The 19,646-nt window shown below is 38.9% G+C and overlaps 1 protein-coding gene across 3 annotated transcripts in view; it reads left to right on the top strand.

Annotated features, from left to right (window-relative positions):
• Positions 1-421: 421 nt before the first annotated feature.
• Positions 422-19,646, top strand: part of KIDINS220 (kinase D interacting substrate 220) — a 77,653-nt gene continuing 58,428 nt past the window's right edge. For all 3 annotated transcript variants that reach the window (XM_050315831.1, XM_050315830.1, XM_050315829.1), the window contains exons 1-8: positions 422-565; positions 8,047-8,196; positions 13,176-13,274; positions 14,712-14,810; positions 16,242-16,340; positions 17,211-17,312; positions 17,733-17,831; positions 18,722-18,919. In XM_050315831.1, the coding sequence (XP_050171788.1) occupies positions 8,089-8,196; positions 13,176-13,274; positions 14,712-14,810; positions 16,242-16,340; positions 17,211-17,312; positions 17,733-17,831; positions 18,722-18,919 (804 nt within the window). In that variant the 5' untranslated portion in view covers positions 422-565; positions 8,047-8,088. The remainder of the gene's footprint in view (positions 566-8,046; positions 8,197-13,175; positions 13,275-14,711; positions 14,811-16,241; positions 16,341-17,210; positions 17,313-17,732; positions 17,832-18,721; positions 18,920-19,646) is intronic.

Below are 19,646 nucleotides of genomic sequence, written 5' to 3'. Positions count from 1 at the left end.
TCCCACCGAGCCACGCAGGCTTGTGCACTCGAGAATAAATAAATATCCGAAGAAGTCTCTCTCGAGTGTGTGATTACTGGCTTGTTGCACACCGCGTAACGAATCCGATTTTCACGGACAACAGCGAGGCGAGGTGATGTTTACTCTTTTTTTTTTCCCGTTTCCCAGTGGCAGCCCTCACCCTCGGTCTGAACACCACCTGTCACTGGGTTATCCGTCAGGCAGCAGCGATTGCCCACAAACCTTTTTCCCCCTCTTTTCTTTCAGAAAGCAGCCGAAGGACTGCCGCTGTCTCTCCAGGGCGGTGCCCCCTCGGGCTGCCGGTGCTGCTCCGGGCAGGAGCTGCCGCTGCCGTGCCCGCCGCCCGCGGCCATGGGCGCGCCCGGGCCCGGCCGGAGCCGCCCCCGCACGTCACGGCCCGGGCGGGCGGAGGCGCAGCCAGCGAAGATGGCGGACGCCGCCGCCGGGGAGAGCTGAGCAGCGCTCGGGGCCGCCGCCTCCTTCTGTGTCACTGTCAGGCCGGGCCCGGGAGCCGCCGAAGGGACCGAGTCCCCCCGGCCGTGGGGTGAGTGGCGGGGGGAAGGCGGGGAGCGCGGGCCGGGCGCGGAAGGGCAGGGGAAGGACACGGTGGCTGGGGGGTGGGGAGGCGGCGCTGCCGCTGCCAGACAAAGGGCACCGCGGGGCCGCTCCCGGAGGGGCCCGGGGAGCGCGGAGCGAGGGCGATCCGTGGCCGCGGTGGGCTCGGGGGCGCGGTACCAAAAGCCCCGGTGCCCTCACTGGAGGGTGCGGGCCCGGAGCGGCCGCGGGGCCGCTCAGCCCGCGGCATCCCGGGGCTCCGGCGGCGCCGTGTGCGGGGCGGACCGGGCTCGGTGTGGGGGTGTCGGGGGCACGGCCGGGGTTCGCTGTCATCCCCGCCCTGGCGGCCGGGGAACCTCTTGTACCCTGCTCCTCTCCTTCTGTTGACTCGGAAAGGTAGATAACGGTAGATAAGGAAAGTTTCTGGCATGTGATTTCCAAGATAAAGAATGACAGAATGGTTGAGGTTGTGAGGGACTTCCGTAGATCATCTTCTCTAACCCCTCTGCTCAAGCAGGGACAGCAAGAGTGGATCACCCAGGACTGTGCCCAGACGGCTTTTGTGTGTCTCCAAGAACGGAGACTCCACAATCTCTCTGGGCAGCCTGTGCCAGTGCTGGGTCACCCTCACAGTAACAAAGTGTTCCCTCATGTTCAGACAGAGATTCCTTTGAGTCCAGAGAAGGGCAGCGACGCTGGTGAAGGGTCTGGAGTGCAAATCCTGTGAGGAGCCGCTGAGGGAGTTCTGGAGAAAAGGAGGCTCAGGGGTGATCTTATTGCTCTCTGCAACTACCTGAAAGGAGCCTGTAGGCAGGTGGGGATCAGCCTCTTATCCCAGACAACAGGCAATAGGACGAGAGAATATACCCTCAGGCTGCACCAGGGAGAGTTTAGGTTGGACATTAGGAGGAATTTCTTCACAGAAAGAGCGATTAGACACTGCCCAGGGAGGTGGTCAAGTCATTGTCCCTGGAAGTGTTTAAGGAAAGATTGGATGTAGCACTTAGTGCCATGATCTAGTTGACACTGTGGTGTTCGGTCATACTTGATCTCTTTTCCCAACTTAATTGATTCTGTGATTGATTCCATGATTCTTTGTTTTAGTTTGTGCCCATTGCCTCAGGTCCTGCAACAGGACACCACTGAAAGAGTAGCAAAGTGTCTGAAAGGTAGTAGGGCTTTGCCACTGCTCATATATGCTTAAAAATTGGTTGGAAAAGTGATCTCCTCTCTATAGCTTTTGGTAAAGGATTGATGAGGGGAAGAATAATATGACTTTTCCTGGAAAAGTGTTTGAATCATGAGATTAATGGCCCTTCTGAGATCAGAACGTGTAAGAAAACCTACCTCCTTGTCTACTGGATAGGCATCTATTCTTTGTTCTGCAGCACTGTTTATTTAAAATAAATTGGTTAATAAGAAATTCAAATCTGCTTGAAATCCTGTGTGACCACAGCTTATGAAATGTTTCATTTTAAAGATCTGCATCACACGATTGACTTTTTCCTTAAGTGTAAATACTGTAAAAGTTAGATTTTTGCCTTATAACTTGTGTCTGTGGCTAACAAACCCTTGATTTTATGGTGCGGAGAAACATATTGGCCATATGAGGCCGTGTAAGGTGATGTTGCAGACTTTCTTGTTGTGCTTGCATGTGTTTTATACAGGTTTTGACAACTGATTTGTGTTGGTTGGTATAATTTAAAAAACCTTTAATAAGGGTACCTGTTTCTCTTTGCTTTCTTTATTTGATCTATTTAAAACCCAAAATAATGATTTGTAAGACTGAGCATTTTGTATTTTGTACAGGAATTGAATTATCTCTTAGAATTCACATGTTTTAGCAACACATTAATATTCATTGACTGTATTTAAATTTTTTCTCAAACTACTTTCTCTAATAAATTATAGATACTTTTATCAGATACTTCACAAACTAATTAAACTGATTTGTTAACAAGGGTAGAACATAGTTGCTATCAGCTGACAATAGCACTTTATTTGAGATATGTATCTACATCTTTCCAGTCTTATGTATGTAATCCCCAGTCTCCATTGGTTTATTAAAAAAAATTTAAAAATCCATCACTACAATATTTGGAAATGGCCGTTGCATTGAGTGCATGAGGTAGAAAAGGGCTTGTTTATCCCTGATTTCCTGTATTTCTTATTGTGTACAGTAATAATGGTTACAGCCAGAGAGACCTCCTTTTGTGCGAACATTTTTTAGTCATGTTGGCTTTGGGTTTCAAAAGAAGAATGTCTGTGTCTCTAGCTTTAGTTCACTTTTCGTGTATTTAGAATTTTTGAGTTACATTATTTTGTTTGTTGATAGAAAGTAACAAAAAACAAAAGGTAATCTATTAAAATGTTTCACATTTGGATAATAGGAATGTGGCTAAGAGAAGTAGAATAAATGTTCCCAGATAAATAAGGAAAAACTGAAAAGCAGCATAAGGTCATTAGTCACACCGGAATTTCAGACACTGGAGAAGAGGTGTGGGTGTAGACTACTTATGGAAACTTAGATTTGTTATTTCTCTCCAGCTCTGAACACCAGAAATTAATATTTTTAGAGACTCATTTCAGCTGTCCTGAAAATTTGTTCTGTAAACAGAATCCTAGTTGACTCAGTCTCCATGGAAAAAATATTTAAAAATATTTACCACTTCAAGTGATGCCTGACTTGTGATCTCTTAGTATTTGAGAAGTATGTCCATTAAGGAAGGGATTACAATAAGATGTCCTAAAGGGGGGCAATGCTTGTGTTAGCAAGGTTCCCTGCAGCCTGAGTAAAGGTGATGTTTCAGCCTGGTTTTCATTTCTTTATGCCATCATATAGCGTAAAAACCTGTAAGGATATGAAACTGCTTTATGTTAGTCTTTATAATAAATTTCATATGTGCAATTCTTTTGTGTTTCTCATTTTTTAAATCTAACTTGAAAAGGTGTCTTTTCCAGTGTTGAAAGGGTGAAATACTGCGTATTTACGCATTTGATTTGTACGTGCTCAGATTCCAGCAGCACAGTAATTATTTCCTTTTACAGTTAGCTGGAAAATCTGCCACAGTGTTGCATGTTGGGAAGGTGGCTTTTGTGTCTGGAAATAGAAGAAAGCATTGAAAAGAAGGCGACAATCTTTTTCATTGTATGATGAAAAGTATGAATCTTATATAAGTCATTGCTGTCTTTACCTATTGAAAACAAAACAAGAAAAGAAAGTCTTCTCAATTATGTTAGTATTTGTTGACCAGTTTTGGTATCTATTCATAAAAGAATCACTGCTCACACAATAAAAAAACATGGGGAAGAGCTATGGAAAAGATGATGATAGTCGGAAAATTTAGTGTGTAATAATGGTTTTTGTATGTAGTTAAAAACTGATATGAAATTCTGAGAGTACATAAAATATCTGCAGATTTGAGTTATCAGGACCTCTGCAGTCAGTATTGGTGCTGTTGAGAGAAACTACATTTATGCAAATTAACAAATTTTTGCAGTCTTTCCAAAACAGTGATAAAGGTATATCTGCTTCAGCTCAGGATGCAAGAGCCTTACAAAAACAGGTTAATCTCTCTGCAAACATTGCCTTCACCTGACCATTTGTGCTCTTTATATCTTTTCATAGTTCTTGGTGCATTTTTAGTTTTATAAAATTCCAGGATTTGCTGCCTGAGGACGTTGTGAGATTTTCAAGCTTGAAATTCAAGATTGTGAATGAAAAGCTGGTTTGTGGACTGGGAATTGGCTCACTTTGATGTGGGAGAAAAATAATAACATTAATCCTTACTGGAAAGGAGATTGGTTTCCAGATGGGTTCCTGGTTTTAATTGAAATTTTTGGTATAGATTGTGAAAATACTACTGTGTCAAAGAACAAAGTAAATGTGTTAATTGAGCAATTAAGGAGCGTTTATATATAGGATGCTCTTGAATGGTACTGGTTTTACAGTACCATTTTACTGTTTTACTGTATTTACAAAATTTGGCTGGGTTATGCTCTTATTCTTTATTTTCTTCAAGGATAAGCCATTTAGAGTTGTTTTTTTTTTTTTTTTTTGTTCTAGGGTTATTTGAAAGGTATGGTTATATATTTCAGGAGCTTTTTCCATGGGAGGGGCCAGAATAGAGTTACTTCTCTAGCTAGAGACTGTACCTCAGAGTCTTGTTCTAAAGTCTTTATGATAATTTAAAAGAAATCTGAAGCATTGGAAGAAATCGCACCTTGGTGACCAGCACACATATAGACTTTGAGTACAGTGTTTAACTTCTATAACATAATAACATAAATTTTATTTAATAAAAAGTCAGACTGCAGCTGTGCTCAGTTTATGTTGATGTGCTGTCGTGAGTGAAAGTATCATGAACAGACTTCAGCCGAATTTCAGGCGTGATCTGTGTTCTTGAGGAGAAGAAATAAAGCAAAGTTTCCAAAAATCTTAACACCACCCTTTTTTTACTAATCTTTGTTTCTGGATTGGTGGGGGTTTTTGTGGTTTTGGATGGTGGTGGTTGTCCCTAAACCATGCTTTCATAAAGCTCTTCAGTGATGCTGATCTTTTGAGGTGCTCTTAGAAGCTTGTCTGAAAAGGGACAAATAAAAAGCAAATATATGAGGATATAAAATTCACAGTTATAATATTTGATTTTGTGATTCTTGTTTTTATAAAATAGACTTATTAATTCTAAGAAGGAGATATTACGTGACAGTGAAGCATAGGGGACAAGGAATACTAATATTGTCAGAGATGGTTCACCCCTACAAATCTTTTTCCATTTCATAAAAGTCATATTGGCATGGATCTTGTAAACACATCTCTAGATGTGTTTATTGGCATCAGGTGTGTTGCTGTTAGTTAAAGGTTTAAGTTGCCCCTAGGGATTGAACTCTACATTAAGGCAGAAGCTGCACAGTTGCTAACTGGGATTTCTGGAGCAGGATGCTTATCTACAGTGCAGCAGGGCTGCCTTTGCCTTTTGGAAATATGTCCAAAGGGAACATCAAGGGAAGAGTCTTACTTTGAGGAAGAAGCAATGCTGAATACTTTTTTCCTTGTCACATTAACTAAGAATTAGTTGGTGAAATTTTGATAGCAACTGCAGAGCACAATTCATTTGCTGAGGCATTTTTGGTCATGTTTTGTGGATTTTTTTAGTACAGTTTTCGGTTTAGTATTTGATATGGAAAATAGCACGGGAATTTAAGGTACAGCTGCAGGAAAGAGGCTGTGACACTGCACAGGAAAATCAGAAAATGGCTGTAGTGGCAGTGGAGTGATGGCAAGTCACATTTCCTGAATTTCTGTTGTCAAATGTAAAAAATGATGGGAGGAATACAGGTGCGTCTGAATATCTAATGTCATTTTAGGTGCTTGAGAATACCTGAGAAACCTGCATAGGGCTGTAAGATGCTGCTGCAGGCCACAGGGGAGGTGGGGTGTTCTGGGTGGCAGCTGGATGCTGGGCAGGATGCTGACTTTCCTGCTATTTTTGTGTCTGAAATGGCAGTTGGAGCCAGTGTGCCTGCACTGAGTCACTAAAAGCAGTGTTTCTTTTCAAACCTTTTGGTTTTGGTGTACTTTAGTGGGTTTTTTGTTGTAAGTTTCCAACCTCTCAGTTGGCCCTTCCTTCTGCTGAAAAAAATGACAAGTGTATGACACCAACTGTTGTGCTGCTTACCCTTTGATGGTAATTTAGCTGTAGGGTAAATGTGACAGACCTTTTGTGGTCTTAGTTTATTTATAACTTTCTTGCGGGAGAGACTGGCTGTTTGGGCAGTGCCTGAGAAAACTGATGCTGGGCTTCACATCTAGATTTAGATCTATGGTTATTTTTCTACTGGTTTTAGGTGTCAGTTTTAAATAATGTCTGAATTATAGTTTCATATAGTTTGTAGTTTCTTTTGTCACTAGACATTCATGTGTGCCTGAATTTCATTTACACGTACCCAGAGCTTCTGTCATCTTAGCTGAGGTGTTAACTGGCATTTTTATGAACGAGGCATTTCTGTATATAGGTCATCTGATGGCTGCAGTACTGTGAGGGAGCTCAGGTTGTGTCTAACATATCCTGACAACACTGTGTTTGACTATACATACTTACTTGGTAAAGCAGAAAGGATGGTGTGATACTGTTACAGACTATGTAAGCAGCTTAAAGTGGAGCTAGATTATGTATTTTAAATCTCTGAATCTGAACTCTCGGTGCTAAGAATGATAAAGTTCCTGCTGGCTTCCTCTGTCTCTTTTTGCCCCACTTCAGTTGGAAGTGCAGAAAAATTCATTGGCTGCTTTGATGTGAGAGTAAAAGTAAGAACATTCACCCGGGAAAGGCACTAGTCTTTGGCTTCTGCCTGGTAGAGAATAGCCTAAGTGGTAGTCTTTAGCTAACACTGGAGTTTTTGCGATCCTGTCAGCAGCTGGTGAGGAGAAAGGTGTGGGGGTGGTGGAGTCTTGTGTTCATCCCCACAGCCTGTTCTGCGTCCAAGAAAACTTAATTTAGGTACAGTGCATGATTCGGCTTCTGCAGCTGTATGTGTATAAATTTGGCACAGTAATACTAGTGGTGCTCTGAACTCGTTAGCACACAGGTTTTTAGAAAGTCTGAAATGGTTCTTAATGGTCTGCCTTAACTAAGAAAAACCTTTCCTGTTTTGAATATTAGAGGTTAAAAACATAATCAGTTAACAGAAGCCATGTGAAGTTTGACTAGCGACTTAACAACGTGCCATCACATGCAGGCATGTCTGGATAAAGTTGATGATCACTGATTTAGTAAATGGTGTTTCTCAGAGTTCCTTATGGCTGCAATTTAGATAGAATCACTGTATTTCATAATGCTGATTAGTCTCAGTGTTCTGCTTATCTACATAAAGAATAAGGATTATATTGTAAATAAGTAGAATATATAAAGTATGTATGCAATATATCCAGGTATTCCTATAATGCAGAAACATTTATGCAAATAGGAGACTACTATGCATTACATTCAAAATATTCATTTAGGCAATACAGTGTCGGGGGAGTTTAGGTTGGATATCAGAGAAAGGTTCTTCACCCAGGGGGTGGTTGGGCACTGAACAGGCTCCCCAGGGCAGTGGTCACAGCACCAAGCCTGACAGAGTTCAAGAAGCATTTGAATGATACTCTGAGGCACATGGTGTGACTCTTGGGGATGGTCCTGTGCAGGAGTAAATGTTGGACTAGATGACCCTGATGGGTTCCTTCCAAGTCGGCATATTCTGTGAAGTTAGAATAATTTCTGTAATTTTCTAAGAACTAGAAAGATTAAGACCTTTCATGGAAATGTAGTGCATTTTAATGCCCTTGTCTCCACAGTATTTTGTTGAGCAGAATGGCAAGTATTTGTACCCAGCCAGTAACTTATTGGCATACACAGTTCATGCTTTGTCATATCAAATGTCAGAGATGTTATTGATTATTTGCTGATTTTTTCCTTTCTTGAAATACAGATAAGCTTTGTTACATAGAAGCATTTTAAATACTCTGTGAAGATGGCAAGTCTAATGAGTCAGAGTCTGTTGACCTATGTGGAAGAAGGAAATGTTCCTGCTCTGAAAGCACTTCTTGAGAAATGCAGGGATGTCGATGAGAGAAATGAGGTAAGATGATTTTTTAAAAGGTCAGTTTCATATTGCAGCTTATTAGTTAAAGAATGAATAATTAGTGAGATCACACTTGTTATTTAACGTGCATTCCAGGGTCTTTTTCAAGCAGTTGCTGTACCTTTACATAGGCTTAGTGCTGTGTGTTCAGTCTTTGTCAGCACCTCAGCATCTTTTACTGTGTATGTTTTCTGGAAGTTCTTCTCAGCTGGAAAACACAGCTCCCTCCTTTGTGAAATCAAGTTTATACCTGTATTTCTGCAGCTAGGAATTGCTTCTTGGTTCATAGATCCAACTGCCTGTGCATTCTTGCCCTGTTCATTTTGGGTTGAAACCTGGGATGATGATAAACCTTCCCCTGCATCCTGATTTTCAGCCAAGAGATACTTTGTTATACAATCCAAATGGGATTATATATTGCAATTTACTCTGAGCAGATTCTCATCTAGGTGAAAAGATATGTACCCAAAACATAAGTCTAGAGGAGCAATGGTCCAGTGCTTAACCACTGTGTTTGAAAACATTTTCAAACATATTTTTTTTAATTTTATTTATTAAATCTCCTTTGCTGCATCTTGTGACTTTTACTTTTTTTCTCTGAGGAGAATCTATCCTTGTTTTTGAAGATTTCCCTTCTGTCTAGGTAGTGTAAGACTGATGTTGAAACCCTCTTGCTCTTCTGTTTTTCCAGACTGAACAAATCCAGCTCTCAGTTCCTGCTTACATGTCTTGTGCTCCAGTCTCATAACTGGGTGACCCCGTTGCTGGACTTGGCAGTTTGTCAGTCTCTCTCTTTTTGGGAGTCTCTCTGTTGGGAGAGAGCACTGTATTCTGGATTCAGCCTCACCAGTGTTGAGTGGAGTGCCAGCTGTGCTCCTGGTAATGCAGCCCAGTGTTTGATTTGCCCGTGTTGCTGACGGGGTGCAGAGCGGGGTCATGACCCTCTTGTCCATTGGGACCCCATGCCTGGTTCTGCAGGCAGCTCCCCAGGCAGGCAGTCCCCAGCCAGTGCTGTTCCCTGTGGTCAGTCTCTTCCAATCTATGAATTTGCCTTTGAATTTGCACTTCAGGGAGGTCGTCAGCCAATTTTTCCAGCCTGGTGAACTTCCTCTGAGCAACATCCCCACGCTCTGGCATATCAGCTGTTTTCTATAGCTTGGAGCAACCCATAGAGCTGTTTTCTGTTTCAGGGTGCTGGGGGTTGAAGAAGATCCTACAATGTTAGCCCTGAATCGAGCCCTCTCAACAGGGCAACAGTTACTGTGAGCAGTTGGCCATCACCCTTTGGGTCTGACAGGCTGGGCAATTTTTTTGCTCATCTAGTAGTGTACAGAAAACTGGCTTTCCAACTTTTTTATGTTTTTAATAAGTAGGTCTTGTAAAATGCGTGTTCTGTTGCATTATTTTTAAAAATCTGCATAAGATGGAAAGAATGTCTTTTGGAAAGAAATCTCCAACCAAAAAACATCATGCAAACGTGAAAACAATGTACAGAATTTAGGCTTACTGTAGTTATTAGATCTGATTTCAATTAAGAGGGTTTTCTTTCATTATTGGCACATTCATTCCATGCTGTGGATGCACATATGCTGGGGGGTATTTGAGATGGGAGAATTTTTAAGTTTCAGAGCATACACATGAACCTCACCACCTGGCGTGCAGTGTGAGAAGTCTGTTCCTTCTGCTGGTAATTCTTTTCAACAACATGGCCGAAATCAGACAGATTGTGTTGATTTTATCAAGTGTCACTGCCTTCACCTTCTTTTCCAAATTTTTGTCTCTTCTTGGTGGGACTAAATGTGTCCTGACTTTCAATAACTGCCTTTTTTTTGCAGAGGTCATTTCCCCTAATACCTAATGTTTTCAGTCTTCTAATATGTTGCATTGGAGAAGGTAATTTCTGGAGACATACATGGGTAGTTGAATCAGTTTCAAATCCATTGGAGGGGGCTGTACATATGCATCAATGACAGGAGTTTTGTTTAAGTGTTAGCTCTTCCTTGGAATTCAATGGCTTTGAGTGCAATTCTCTTTCCAGTTTTGGATCTGCCAAGGCATTTTTCTTCTTGGGTAAAAAGAAAATACTGAAACGGGAATGCCACTGGAGGTCTAAAAAGGTTCCTGGTGAGAGAAGTTTTGCTAGTGCCAGGACCTCCCAGGCTGCAGTGACTTGTCCAATAGTAGGATCACCCACACTGTTGCCAACTCTTTGTATCTTGATCTGGTTGGTTGCCAGATAAACTAGGATGTCCCAGTCAGTCTGTGTGTGGATGGGTTTTTTGCATTAATGCCAGCAGTTTCAGTTAAGTGGAGCAAGTCTGTCTCTCTGCCTTTTCCCTGCACATCCTTCTCCCTCGTGTGATTTCTTTCCTCTCAGACTATATACTTGGATAACTTAACAGCTAATGATAGATGCTTGCCTGGTGTGATACACTTTGATCCTAACATCCTCCTCTCTCCTTTGATGTGCCTTTCTTTCTGCTCTTGATGCTGAAGAATCTTCTGCATGTTCAATTCTGAATCTTCTGTTCTCTCACAAACTGAGAGAGCACTAATCTGTAAGGTAACACCACTGATTGATTTCCCTAAAAAGATATAGGTGTGCTCCTTTATAATTTGGTTATTCCAATACTTAGACTGAGCTGTGATGTACAAATAGACAGTACTTAATTTGCCTGTGAGAAATATGGGTATTTAGTTTTTGTGGAGTGTATAGACTATTGGGCAACTTTTGGGAATTATCGGGATGTCACAGGTGTAGTAATCATGTTTTGTTTCTCTCTTGGTAAAATCTTCATGGTGGTTGCTAAAACATTATACTTTTATTTGAGAGTCTTCTAACAAAGAGGAAAGGATGTTTTCAGAACCCTTCTGAAAAGTTTTACATCTGTCTGAGAAAACCAAAACCAGTCTGCAGTTGTATGACACTTCTTACAGGAGAGATTAATTTTCCCATTCACAGCCTCCTCTTGCCCAGACATACTTTTCTTTAGTTTGTACTATCCTTTTGTTTTATCCACCTGTGGAAGACAATCAGAGTGATAACAAGAGTAACTATTCAGAAGGAGGTGAGAAGAATGGCCGTGCTAAAATATGTACTCAGTACAATAAGGTTCCTGTCTGCCCAGGTCCCTCTGGATGGCAGCCACTCCTCCCAGCTCTGTGTAGGCTGTGAAGGTGCAGGTCCTTAATGAAAGGGTTAAACAGAATCCCAGTATTGATGCCCTCACTAGTGGCTGGCCTCCAGCTGGACTTTGTACCGCTGATCCCAATGCTCTGAGCCCAGCAGTTCTGCCACTTTCAGTCCACCTCACTGTCCATTTATCTAGTCCATATTTCATTACCCTGTGTGGATGTTGTGGGACAGAGTGTCTAAATACTTGCTAGATATGTCATAAACAGTGCCTCAACTCTTCATTCACCAACAAGTGATGTCATCACTTAGAGTGGTCAGGCATGATTTCCAAAATCACTTGGAATGTGTCTTCCCAAAATAATAACTTCACAATAAGAGCTCATCTTAAAGAACAAAAGTTATGACAGTTCTCTTCTCCAGAGAGAGCTGTTCTTTTCTAAAATGTAGTATTTGCCTTTCTCTTGAGTTGGTTTTTTTTTTTTTAGATTTTTTTTTTATGACCTGACCTAAAACCCACTGCTTGTTGATACAAAATGTACTTTAGGATCTAGAAGCAATGATATGTGCAAAATGCAGTTATAACAGCATAAACTTACATAAGAGTTTAATTTTTCTCTGTGAAAAATTGCTCTGTTAGATATTGCATTATATCCTGTCATGATTAATACTGTTGGTTATCTGTAATGTCACAGGGAAGATTCTGTGAAGACTAGGGAATAGCTGATGGACCAGAAAGCTTTTCTCAAAGATGCCATGTGTTTCTGTGATTTTGTGTCTGTAAAGAGTAGAAAGAATCATCAAATATCTTCATTAATTGTACTGTTAACTGTTTCAATAATGAAAATTATTGATATTACTATATTCTTATTCTCCATTGATTTTTATTCGTATCAGGGAAATTGCTGGTATATAACTCCTAACATGTAGGTTTTACATTATTTAGAGACTAGATAATTTGAGTTTTCTCTATGTTAGGGGGAAAAAAACAGGAGAGTTGCCAGGAAAAATTATCTTCATTTATTAAACTTGTTGAAATTAACAAATTTACTGTAAAATTTAGCAAGTTTTACAGCTACTCTGTATGATGAAAAGTATCTCAGAAGTTTGCTGACACAGAAGTAGCTGATGGAAGGATGACAGATTGTAACTGACTTTTAAAACACCTCTAAGGCAAATAAACAGGTTTTTCTGTCTTTCATCTTCCCTGAGATGATACTGTCTTTTAAGAACCTGTGTTGCACAGGACAGGAATGATGTCTGTATTTTGTACACAGTCAGACAGCAGTGGGGTATATAGAACTTGGCTACTTTTTCCAAGGCTTCGGCAACTGCTCCTCTGAATCAGCGTGCATGTTTTAATGGCCATTGTGGTTCCTGTGGTGGATTTATTTATTAATTTCTTAACAATGTGACTGAGTTAGTTCAAGTTGTAAGGATATAACAGGCTGTATTAGAGATGTCTTCGGTGAGCAAATAATTCAGAAAGGCAGATGTTCAATAATGTAATTTGTTTCTTTTGATAGCCGTTTCTGATGTCTGAAATATGTGAGGGGCTTTGGTTTTGTCTGTGCCTTTTTTGTTTGGTTGGTTTTTTTGGATTTTGGTTTTTTGGTGTTTTTTTTTTAAGTTGCCTATATGACAGGGTTTAATACCATGTTCTCCATTTTTCTTGTGAGTTTACTGCATAGTTTGAAAACCAGTCCTTCTTACTACTTCTCAGAAGCAATTAAAAAGTGGAAACAATGCTCCTCTGTAGTTTCTGGGGGGTTTTATTGTGTATGTAAGTGTGTCATTTGTGTCACTTTCCAGTGCATCACTTTTCCTGTCATTTTGATTTCAGAATGGCCAGACTCCACTCATGTTGGCTGCTGAGCAAGGCAATTTAGAAATTGTCCAGGAGCTTCTCAAGAAGGGAGCTAATTGCAACTTGGAAGATGCAGTAAGTATTAGTGCTTTATATGGTGGAACAGAACAGTGGAGGAACAAGAAATTTCAAGAGAGGCAGGCAAAGAAAGGGAATTTAGGTTAGTGTTGGGGGCAGGAGGAAGAATATCAGGTGGAAAATGATGACATATAAGAGACATTTTATCCAAAATTCCTTGGCTTTTGTATTCCTCTGGGTTCTCATAAAGACTAGGGATATTCAAGCTGTTTAAAATGTCTGAGGCTCTCTTCTGAATGCTGCTGCTGTTTCTTGTGGGAAATTAGTTCTGGGAAGCTATAATATAATAGGTTAGGCAGAATAGAGAAATACAGCATCAAAGATGAGGTCTAAGTGATTTTGCTCATCTCAGTGATGTTGAGGTCTGTCAGTGGGTTTGGGGGTTTTATGTTTGTTTGGAATTTTTTTTTTCTTGGTTTTGGTGGGTTTTTTCAGTAAATACTGAGGGAGAATTTAGGTTAAAGGATTATTTCAGGTGAAAGCCAGAATGGTGGCAGAGAAGGGTTTCAAATTTATGAATTGTCTTCATGCCTTTGAGAAAGACGTTGACTCTGGATGAAAGATGCCCAAAAGGGATGAACAGGACAAAGATGTTAAAAGGTTTTGGAAGGTCTGTATATTCCAGTGAAGAGTGATAAACACACAAAAAGGATATTGCTTGTGTTTTTTCAGTTCTGCACTTAGTTTATTTACAGCAATGTGACCATCCAGGAAAAGCCTGGTGTGAAATCTGTCATTTAAAATAATAATAAAAAAAGTAACAACAAAAATAAACAACAACAAAAAAAACCAGTCTCTGTTTTTTGAGACATTTCCTTACAGTTGCTATAAATGTCACAATTTCTATACTTCTAGGAAGAACATCTGCCTTATAAACTGTTGCTATAATTATAAGCATATAAAACAGTAGTCCACACCTGGATGTGGTTGGAGTAGTAGGTGGAAAATTACTGTAATGCAAGAGGAAATGTATCTCCTGAAGTGATCCTAAATCTAAAAAGTTGTGGTCCAAATTCCTTCGTGTTAGTCCCTTGGGACATTACATACAGGCCACCAACATTTTCCATCTTGGTTACCATCTCATCCCTTCTCAGCAGTTTTCAAGGTCTTGACCTCATTCTTTAATCCTTTGTAGGTGTTGCTTCCTCTATAAAATTATTAAGATAACCTACAGTGAACTGCGGAATGGAAAGGGATGGATATTGGGTAGGGGAGCAGATAACTGGAGGGGAGATTTGAAATAGTTGTTTTGTATTTCCATGTGTATAACTGGCACACCGTGAGTTTGTTAGTACTTTTTGTTTTTTAACAGGACAGCTACTTTAAGGTCTTGTGGATTTCCTATTGTGGATTAAACATTGGAAAAACAGGTTTAATTGTATCGGAATATTGAATATTACTTTAAAATGTTGAGTTTGTTTTGTTTTTTTGTAGGATAACTGGACAGCTCTTATTTCAGCAGCTAAAGAAGGGCATACAGCTATTGTAGCAGAGCTACTCAATTATAATGTCAGTTTGGAGCATCGGGATTTGGTATGTGTTATCCTATGGTAAAAATAAAATAGTTTTTAGTAAGGAGAACAATTTTGTGAGTTGGACATTTTCAGTTCTGGAAAACAAAGGAATGTTCTTTCATTCTTAAATTATGTACTCAGTGCTGCCAAAGTGGAAAAGAACCTATAGTTAAATATTGTTTTTTACCCTTGTAAAGTAGTTGCTTTCAATAAAGTCAACTGGTTTTCTAGATCTACTTTTTCCCTCTTAATTTGTTTTGGAAAAAAACTAAACTGAAGAACAGTTTGATTTTTGGGTGTGTTTTGTGTGGGTAAGTTTTTTTGCAGGAGGAGGATTGGTTTGTGGATTTCTGTTGGGGTTTTTTTGTCTGTTTTGTTGATGGTAGTGGCTTTTTTTTCAAGGTATTCTGGTAAAATAAATGTCATCTTTCCCAGAGGATAACTGTGAGGAGTATTTACTTTTTCTCTGGACAGCTGTGATTGTTCATACAACTGTCCTTGTTTTCAGTATCTTGACATTTCTGTTCATTCATCTTGCCAAATTTTTGTATGGGAAAGTGGGTGCTACAATCCAGTCCACCTAAAGAATTACAAAAGCTGCTTATGTGATTCTCGGGTCAGATGCCTCTGAAGAGCTGAAGATTGTCTCCATTGACAGAACATGGAATCAGTACTAAATTAGTCCATGCAAGGACTAATTTTGCTCTGCTTAAGTTAGAGTGTGGAAAACCACTAGGGGAGAGTCCAAGTGCTTCCTTTAATTGAAGTTCCACTGTCTGAAGGCTGAGGCATCTTCACTAATCCAGCTTTTTCATTTAATGTTAAGCACATTCACATGGCCAGTGCTTGATTTTTAGCCCTGTATCAGTCAAGGGATCTTTTAACCTCCCCAGAAGTTTATTGTAGAGAAATAAATAAAAACTGTGGTTACAGTTATCAGAGGCATACTGTTATTTTAAAATTAATTTTGGTTACCTGACCTGTCAAATTCCTTAGGCAGTGAAACCTCTTTTTCTCCTAGTTTACAAAGGTAAATGAACACATCAATGCAGTTTGATATTAATTGCTCTTATGATTGCCTGTTGCAGAAATCAAAAGTAAACTTCTAATGTTAATTGATTTGGATTCTATACTTTTGTTTTAACATAGTGATGTGTTTCTTGTTTGTTTTTTTTAATACAGTGGTGGGATTTGTATGCATTTGAAATCTGAATTCAGTGTTAAGCAACATGTAGAACATGATGTTTTGTGAAGTTTTGTGTGCAGCAGGAAATCAGTCCTTTCATAGATGTACTTATTCTACATAAATAGGAGGATTACAATATCGTGTAGCCAATCCTTGCTATGGTTTGGATTTGCAAAACAGTCTTAGGACAAACAGAAAATGAAATAAAAGTCATTATTTACATTATTTTTCAGTTTTTACATTTCTTTGATTTGTGCTTGCCAGGGAGGATGGACTGCCCTGATGTGGGCATCATACAAAGGCCGTACTGAAGTAGCTAAATTGCTGCTTGAGAAAGGAGCAAATCCAAACATCACAGGAATGGTAAGTTTTAGTCTTAAATGATCCCTCCTCCAGAATGTTTGAAGGTTCTGCATTGTACACTCGTCTTATTATCTTGATTAAACATTTTGCATTTTTTTGCAATATGACATTAGTCACTGTACTTTATGGAGTTGCTTTAAAAATCTATGTGATAGCCACTGGGTTTTTTATTAATTTTGAACTTCATTAGTTGAAGCAAATGAGTGTATAGCTTATAATAAGATTCAAATTATCAGGAGAGGAAATAATAGAAAAGACAAGTAGTGTATCTAATACTACTTGTATAACAACTGTCATTTTTCTGCATCTGTAGAAGTTAATTGAATAACTAATGTGTGCAGTTTAGAGGCTTAGACTATATAAATGTGTACCATACGTACTAGAGAATTAAAAAAACCTAATATTTTGAGATTAGTTCATTTTATAGGGATATTCTATAAAAGCATAGCCATGTTGAAGCTTGACTGAACAATTTGTTTATACTGTCAGTTCTCTGGTGTTTGAGGCAACAGTGAACAATCAAGGAAGAGCATCAGTGGCCAGAACAACCTTTCTGATGGTTGATTTCCTCTGGTTTGCATGGCATGACTCCTCTGCAGTCCTGATTGCTTAGGGATATTGCATAGCTGTCTGTTGCTTCCTTCCTGTTCGTATTAAGATGAGGATGTGAATTTATAAACCTCGCTTGAAGAGTTTTTCTAGGTATCATCTAGACAATGTACTAGGTAACAATTATTAATATGTAGCTACATTTTTTTCTGTATATTCATTCTTCTGTGGGTTTAACTTCTCTTGGAGCATTGTTTTGTTTGTGGAAAATAATTAAAATAATTCAGACTATAATTATTTATTTGTTTTTTTAACTCTAAGCAATACAGTGTTTATCCAATTATTTGGGCAGCAGGACGGGGCCATGCAGATATAGTACATCTCTTACTGCAACATGGAGCTAAAGTGAACTGCTCTGACAAAGTAAGTTATATCTAAATAACATTTAATTTATGTAATGCTTGATAAATTTCTTGTAAAATGTGAGATTTTGGTTGGAAAAACGTGTGCTGCTATATTTTGCCCATGAAATTAGAATTAGTTGTTATGCTTGAAAGAGGTTTTGCCATAGTATGCTGAAGATGATCGTGCACATTTATTTCAGTGGAGCACCCTTCTATTTTCTGAGCTATTGGAAACCTTGCTTTCCTAGGTTATATAGAAAAATAATTCTTACAGTTACCATCTACAGAAGAAAAGAAAAGTTGAAGTGACTTTTCAAATGTTTGTATTAATTTGCAAGACCAAATTCTATCTTTGAAAAACGGAAGCAATAAAGTATAGGATAAATTCTAGATTGTATTCAGAGAGTAACGTGATAAAATGTTGTAAATGTTTTTTCAGTATGGAACCACCCCACTGGTTTGGGCAGCGAGGAAAGGTCATTTGGAGTGTGTGAAATATTTGCTGCAGATGGGAGCTGATGTTGATCAAGAAGGAGCTGTAAGTAACTGTTCATTTTGCAGTGATGAGAAGTGCACCTCCATGTGGCCTGTGTTATTTTATAATACAAATACCAAGAAATACATGAAAGGATGAAATGTTAGTATTACTCTAAGTGTATTACTTTCCAGCCATTTGCAGACTGCATGTGCAAATTATTGAAACTTCTTTGTGCCTTTTAATAAAAATATGATGTAACTAGGGAGTTGTATTGGCAGTGGGCACACTAGTATGTTAAGTGTAAGATTTAATGAACATAATGAATTTAGGTAATTGTCATCCGAAGGTTAACACTATCAAAATTCAATCTGTATCCAAGTCCGATATGTCCAATATCTTATTCCTCAGTGCTATTTGAAAAATAAGTCAGACAGAAAGTATCTGTTGAAATAGGTGACTGGTGACTGGGCCTTTTCAGAAGTTGAAATTTTATCAGGAGTTTTCAGCTGCATATTGTTTTTAAATAAAACAGATTACATTTAAATTACTTATCAAAATAAAAAAAACAGTTAAAAGGGGAAAATTGGGAAAACTTCTGGTATTCATATGATTATTTCTGCAAAAACCCTCATTGTGAACAGCATTGGTAGACCTAGGTGCTCTGATTATACTATATTCCCATATGACAAGAAAATTATTTTATCAGGCATGTGGCATTCAGGAGTTATAATAAACTGATGTGAGCTTTGCTGTTTGCATTTTAAGTGTTCTCTACTCTTGTACTTTGTTTCTTTTTTTAAAAAAAAGTGTACACTTTAAAACACAAAACTGAAGTAGCATTTGGATGGCAAAGAGAGTAATGTCTGAGTAACCTTTTGTTACTCAAGCTGCTGATGTAACGATGATTGCTGTATCCACTGTACAATAAAATCTGTTGGTTTTGTTTAAAGAATTCTATGACTGCACTTATTGTAGCAGTGAAGGGCGGCTATACTGACTCAGTAAAAGAAATACTGAAAAGGAACCCAAATGTAAACCTGACGGATAAAGATGGAAATACAGCTTTGATGATTGCATCGAAGGAGGGACATACTGAAATTGTGCAGGATCTTCTTGATGCTGGAACTTATGTGAACATTCCTGATCGAGTGAGTAAATTTTCATCATAATTGTTGTTTTATATATATGCAATAATAATGTATGTTTAAATACCAGTGTATGCAGATTTGTAAATACGTGATTTTTCTGGCTTTCTGATTTTTCTGCCACCTAGGGGTATTTTTATGTATTACAAGTGTGATAAACTGGAGAAACTACTCTTTTTCTTTGAGATTCTTGGAATTGAGAGTTTCCTTAGATAATTTGTTGTATCTGTAATGTATTAAAAAACAAAAATTAAAATGCAAGCAGTCACTCCCTTCCTCAAGGTAATATTCGCTGCTGATCTTTTTTGTTTCTTCTTTTTGTTTAAAGGAAGGGCAAAAAAGTGAATTCGAGTTAAATGTGAAGAAATAACTACCTTGTTCTTTGGTAGAAATCCTATTCATCAGCAATTAGGTTTTCACTTAAGTCAAATAGTGTTTCTTTAAACAAGAATTAATATCAATACTGAGCTAATCTGTAGATTTGGGATGGGGTTTTTGTGTATTAATACGTTTGTTACTGCTGTTAAAATTGCAAACCAATGCATTTTATAAAAAAGTATACATTTAATCAGCATGGACCTTTATCTTCTGTGATGAAACTTTTTACTAGAACACTTGCAAATATTAAAGGAAGACTTCAGCTCTGGGTTAAGACGTAGATGTAACACTGTTTACCTGAGCTGTTCCGTGTGCCTGACCTGTAGGTGCACTGCTCAACAGACGTGTGCAG

This window comes from Myiozetetes cayanensis, unplaced genomic scaffold, assembly GCF_022539395.1.
Source record: "Myiozetetes cayanensis isolate MyiCay16 unplaced genomic scaffold, myiCay2020 scf2-11, whole genome shotgun sequence".
NCBI lineage: Eukaryota > Metazoa > Chordata > Aves > Passeriformes > Tyrannidae > Myiozetetes > Myiozetetes cayanensis.
The sequence above is the reverse complement of the archived record's forward strand: the minus strand, read 5'-3'. Positions and strand labels throughout refer to the sequence as shown.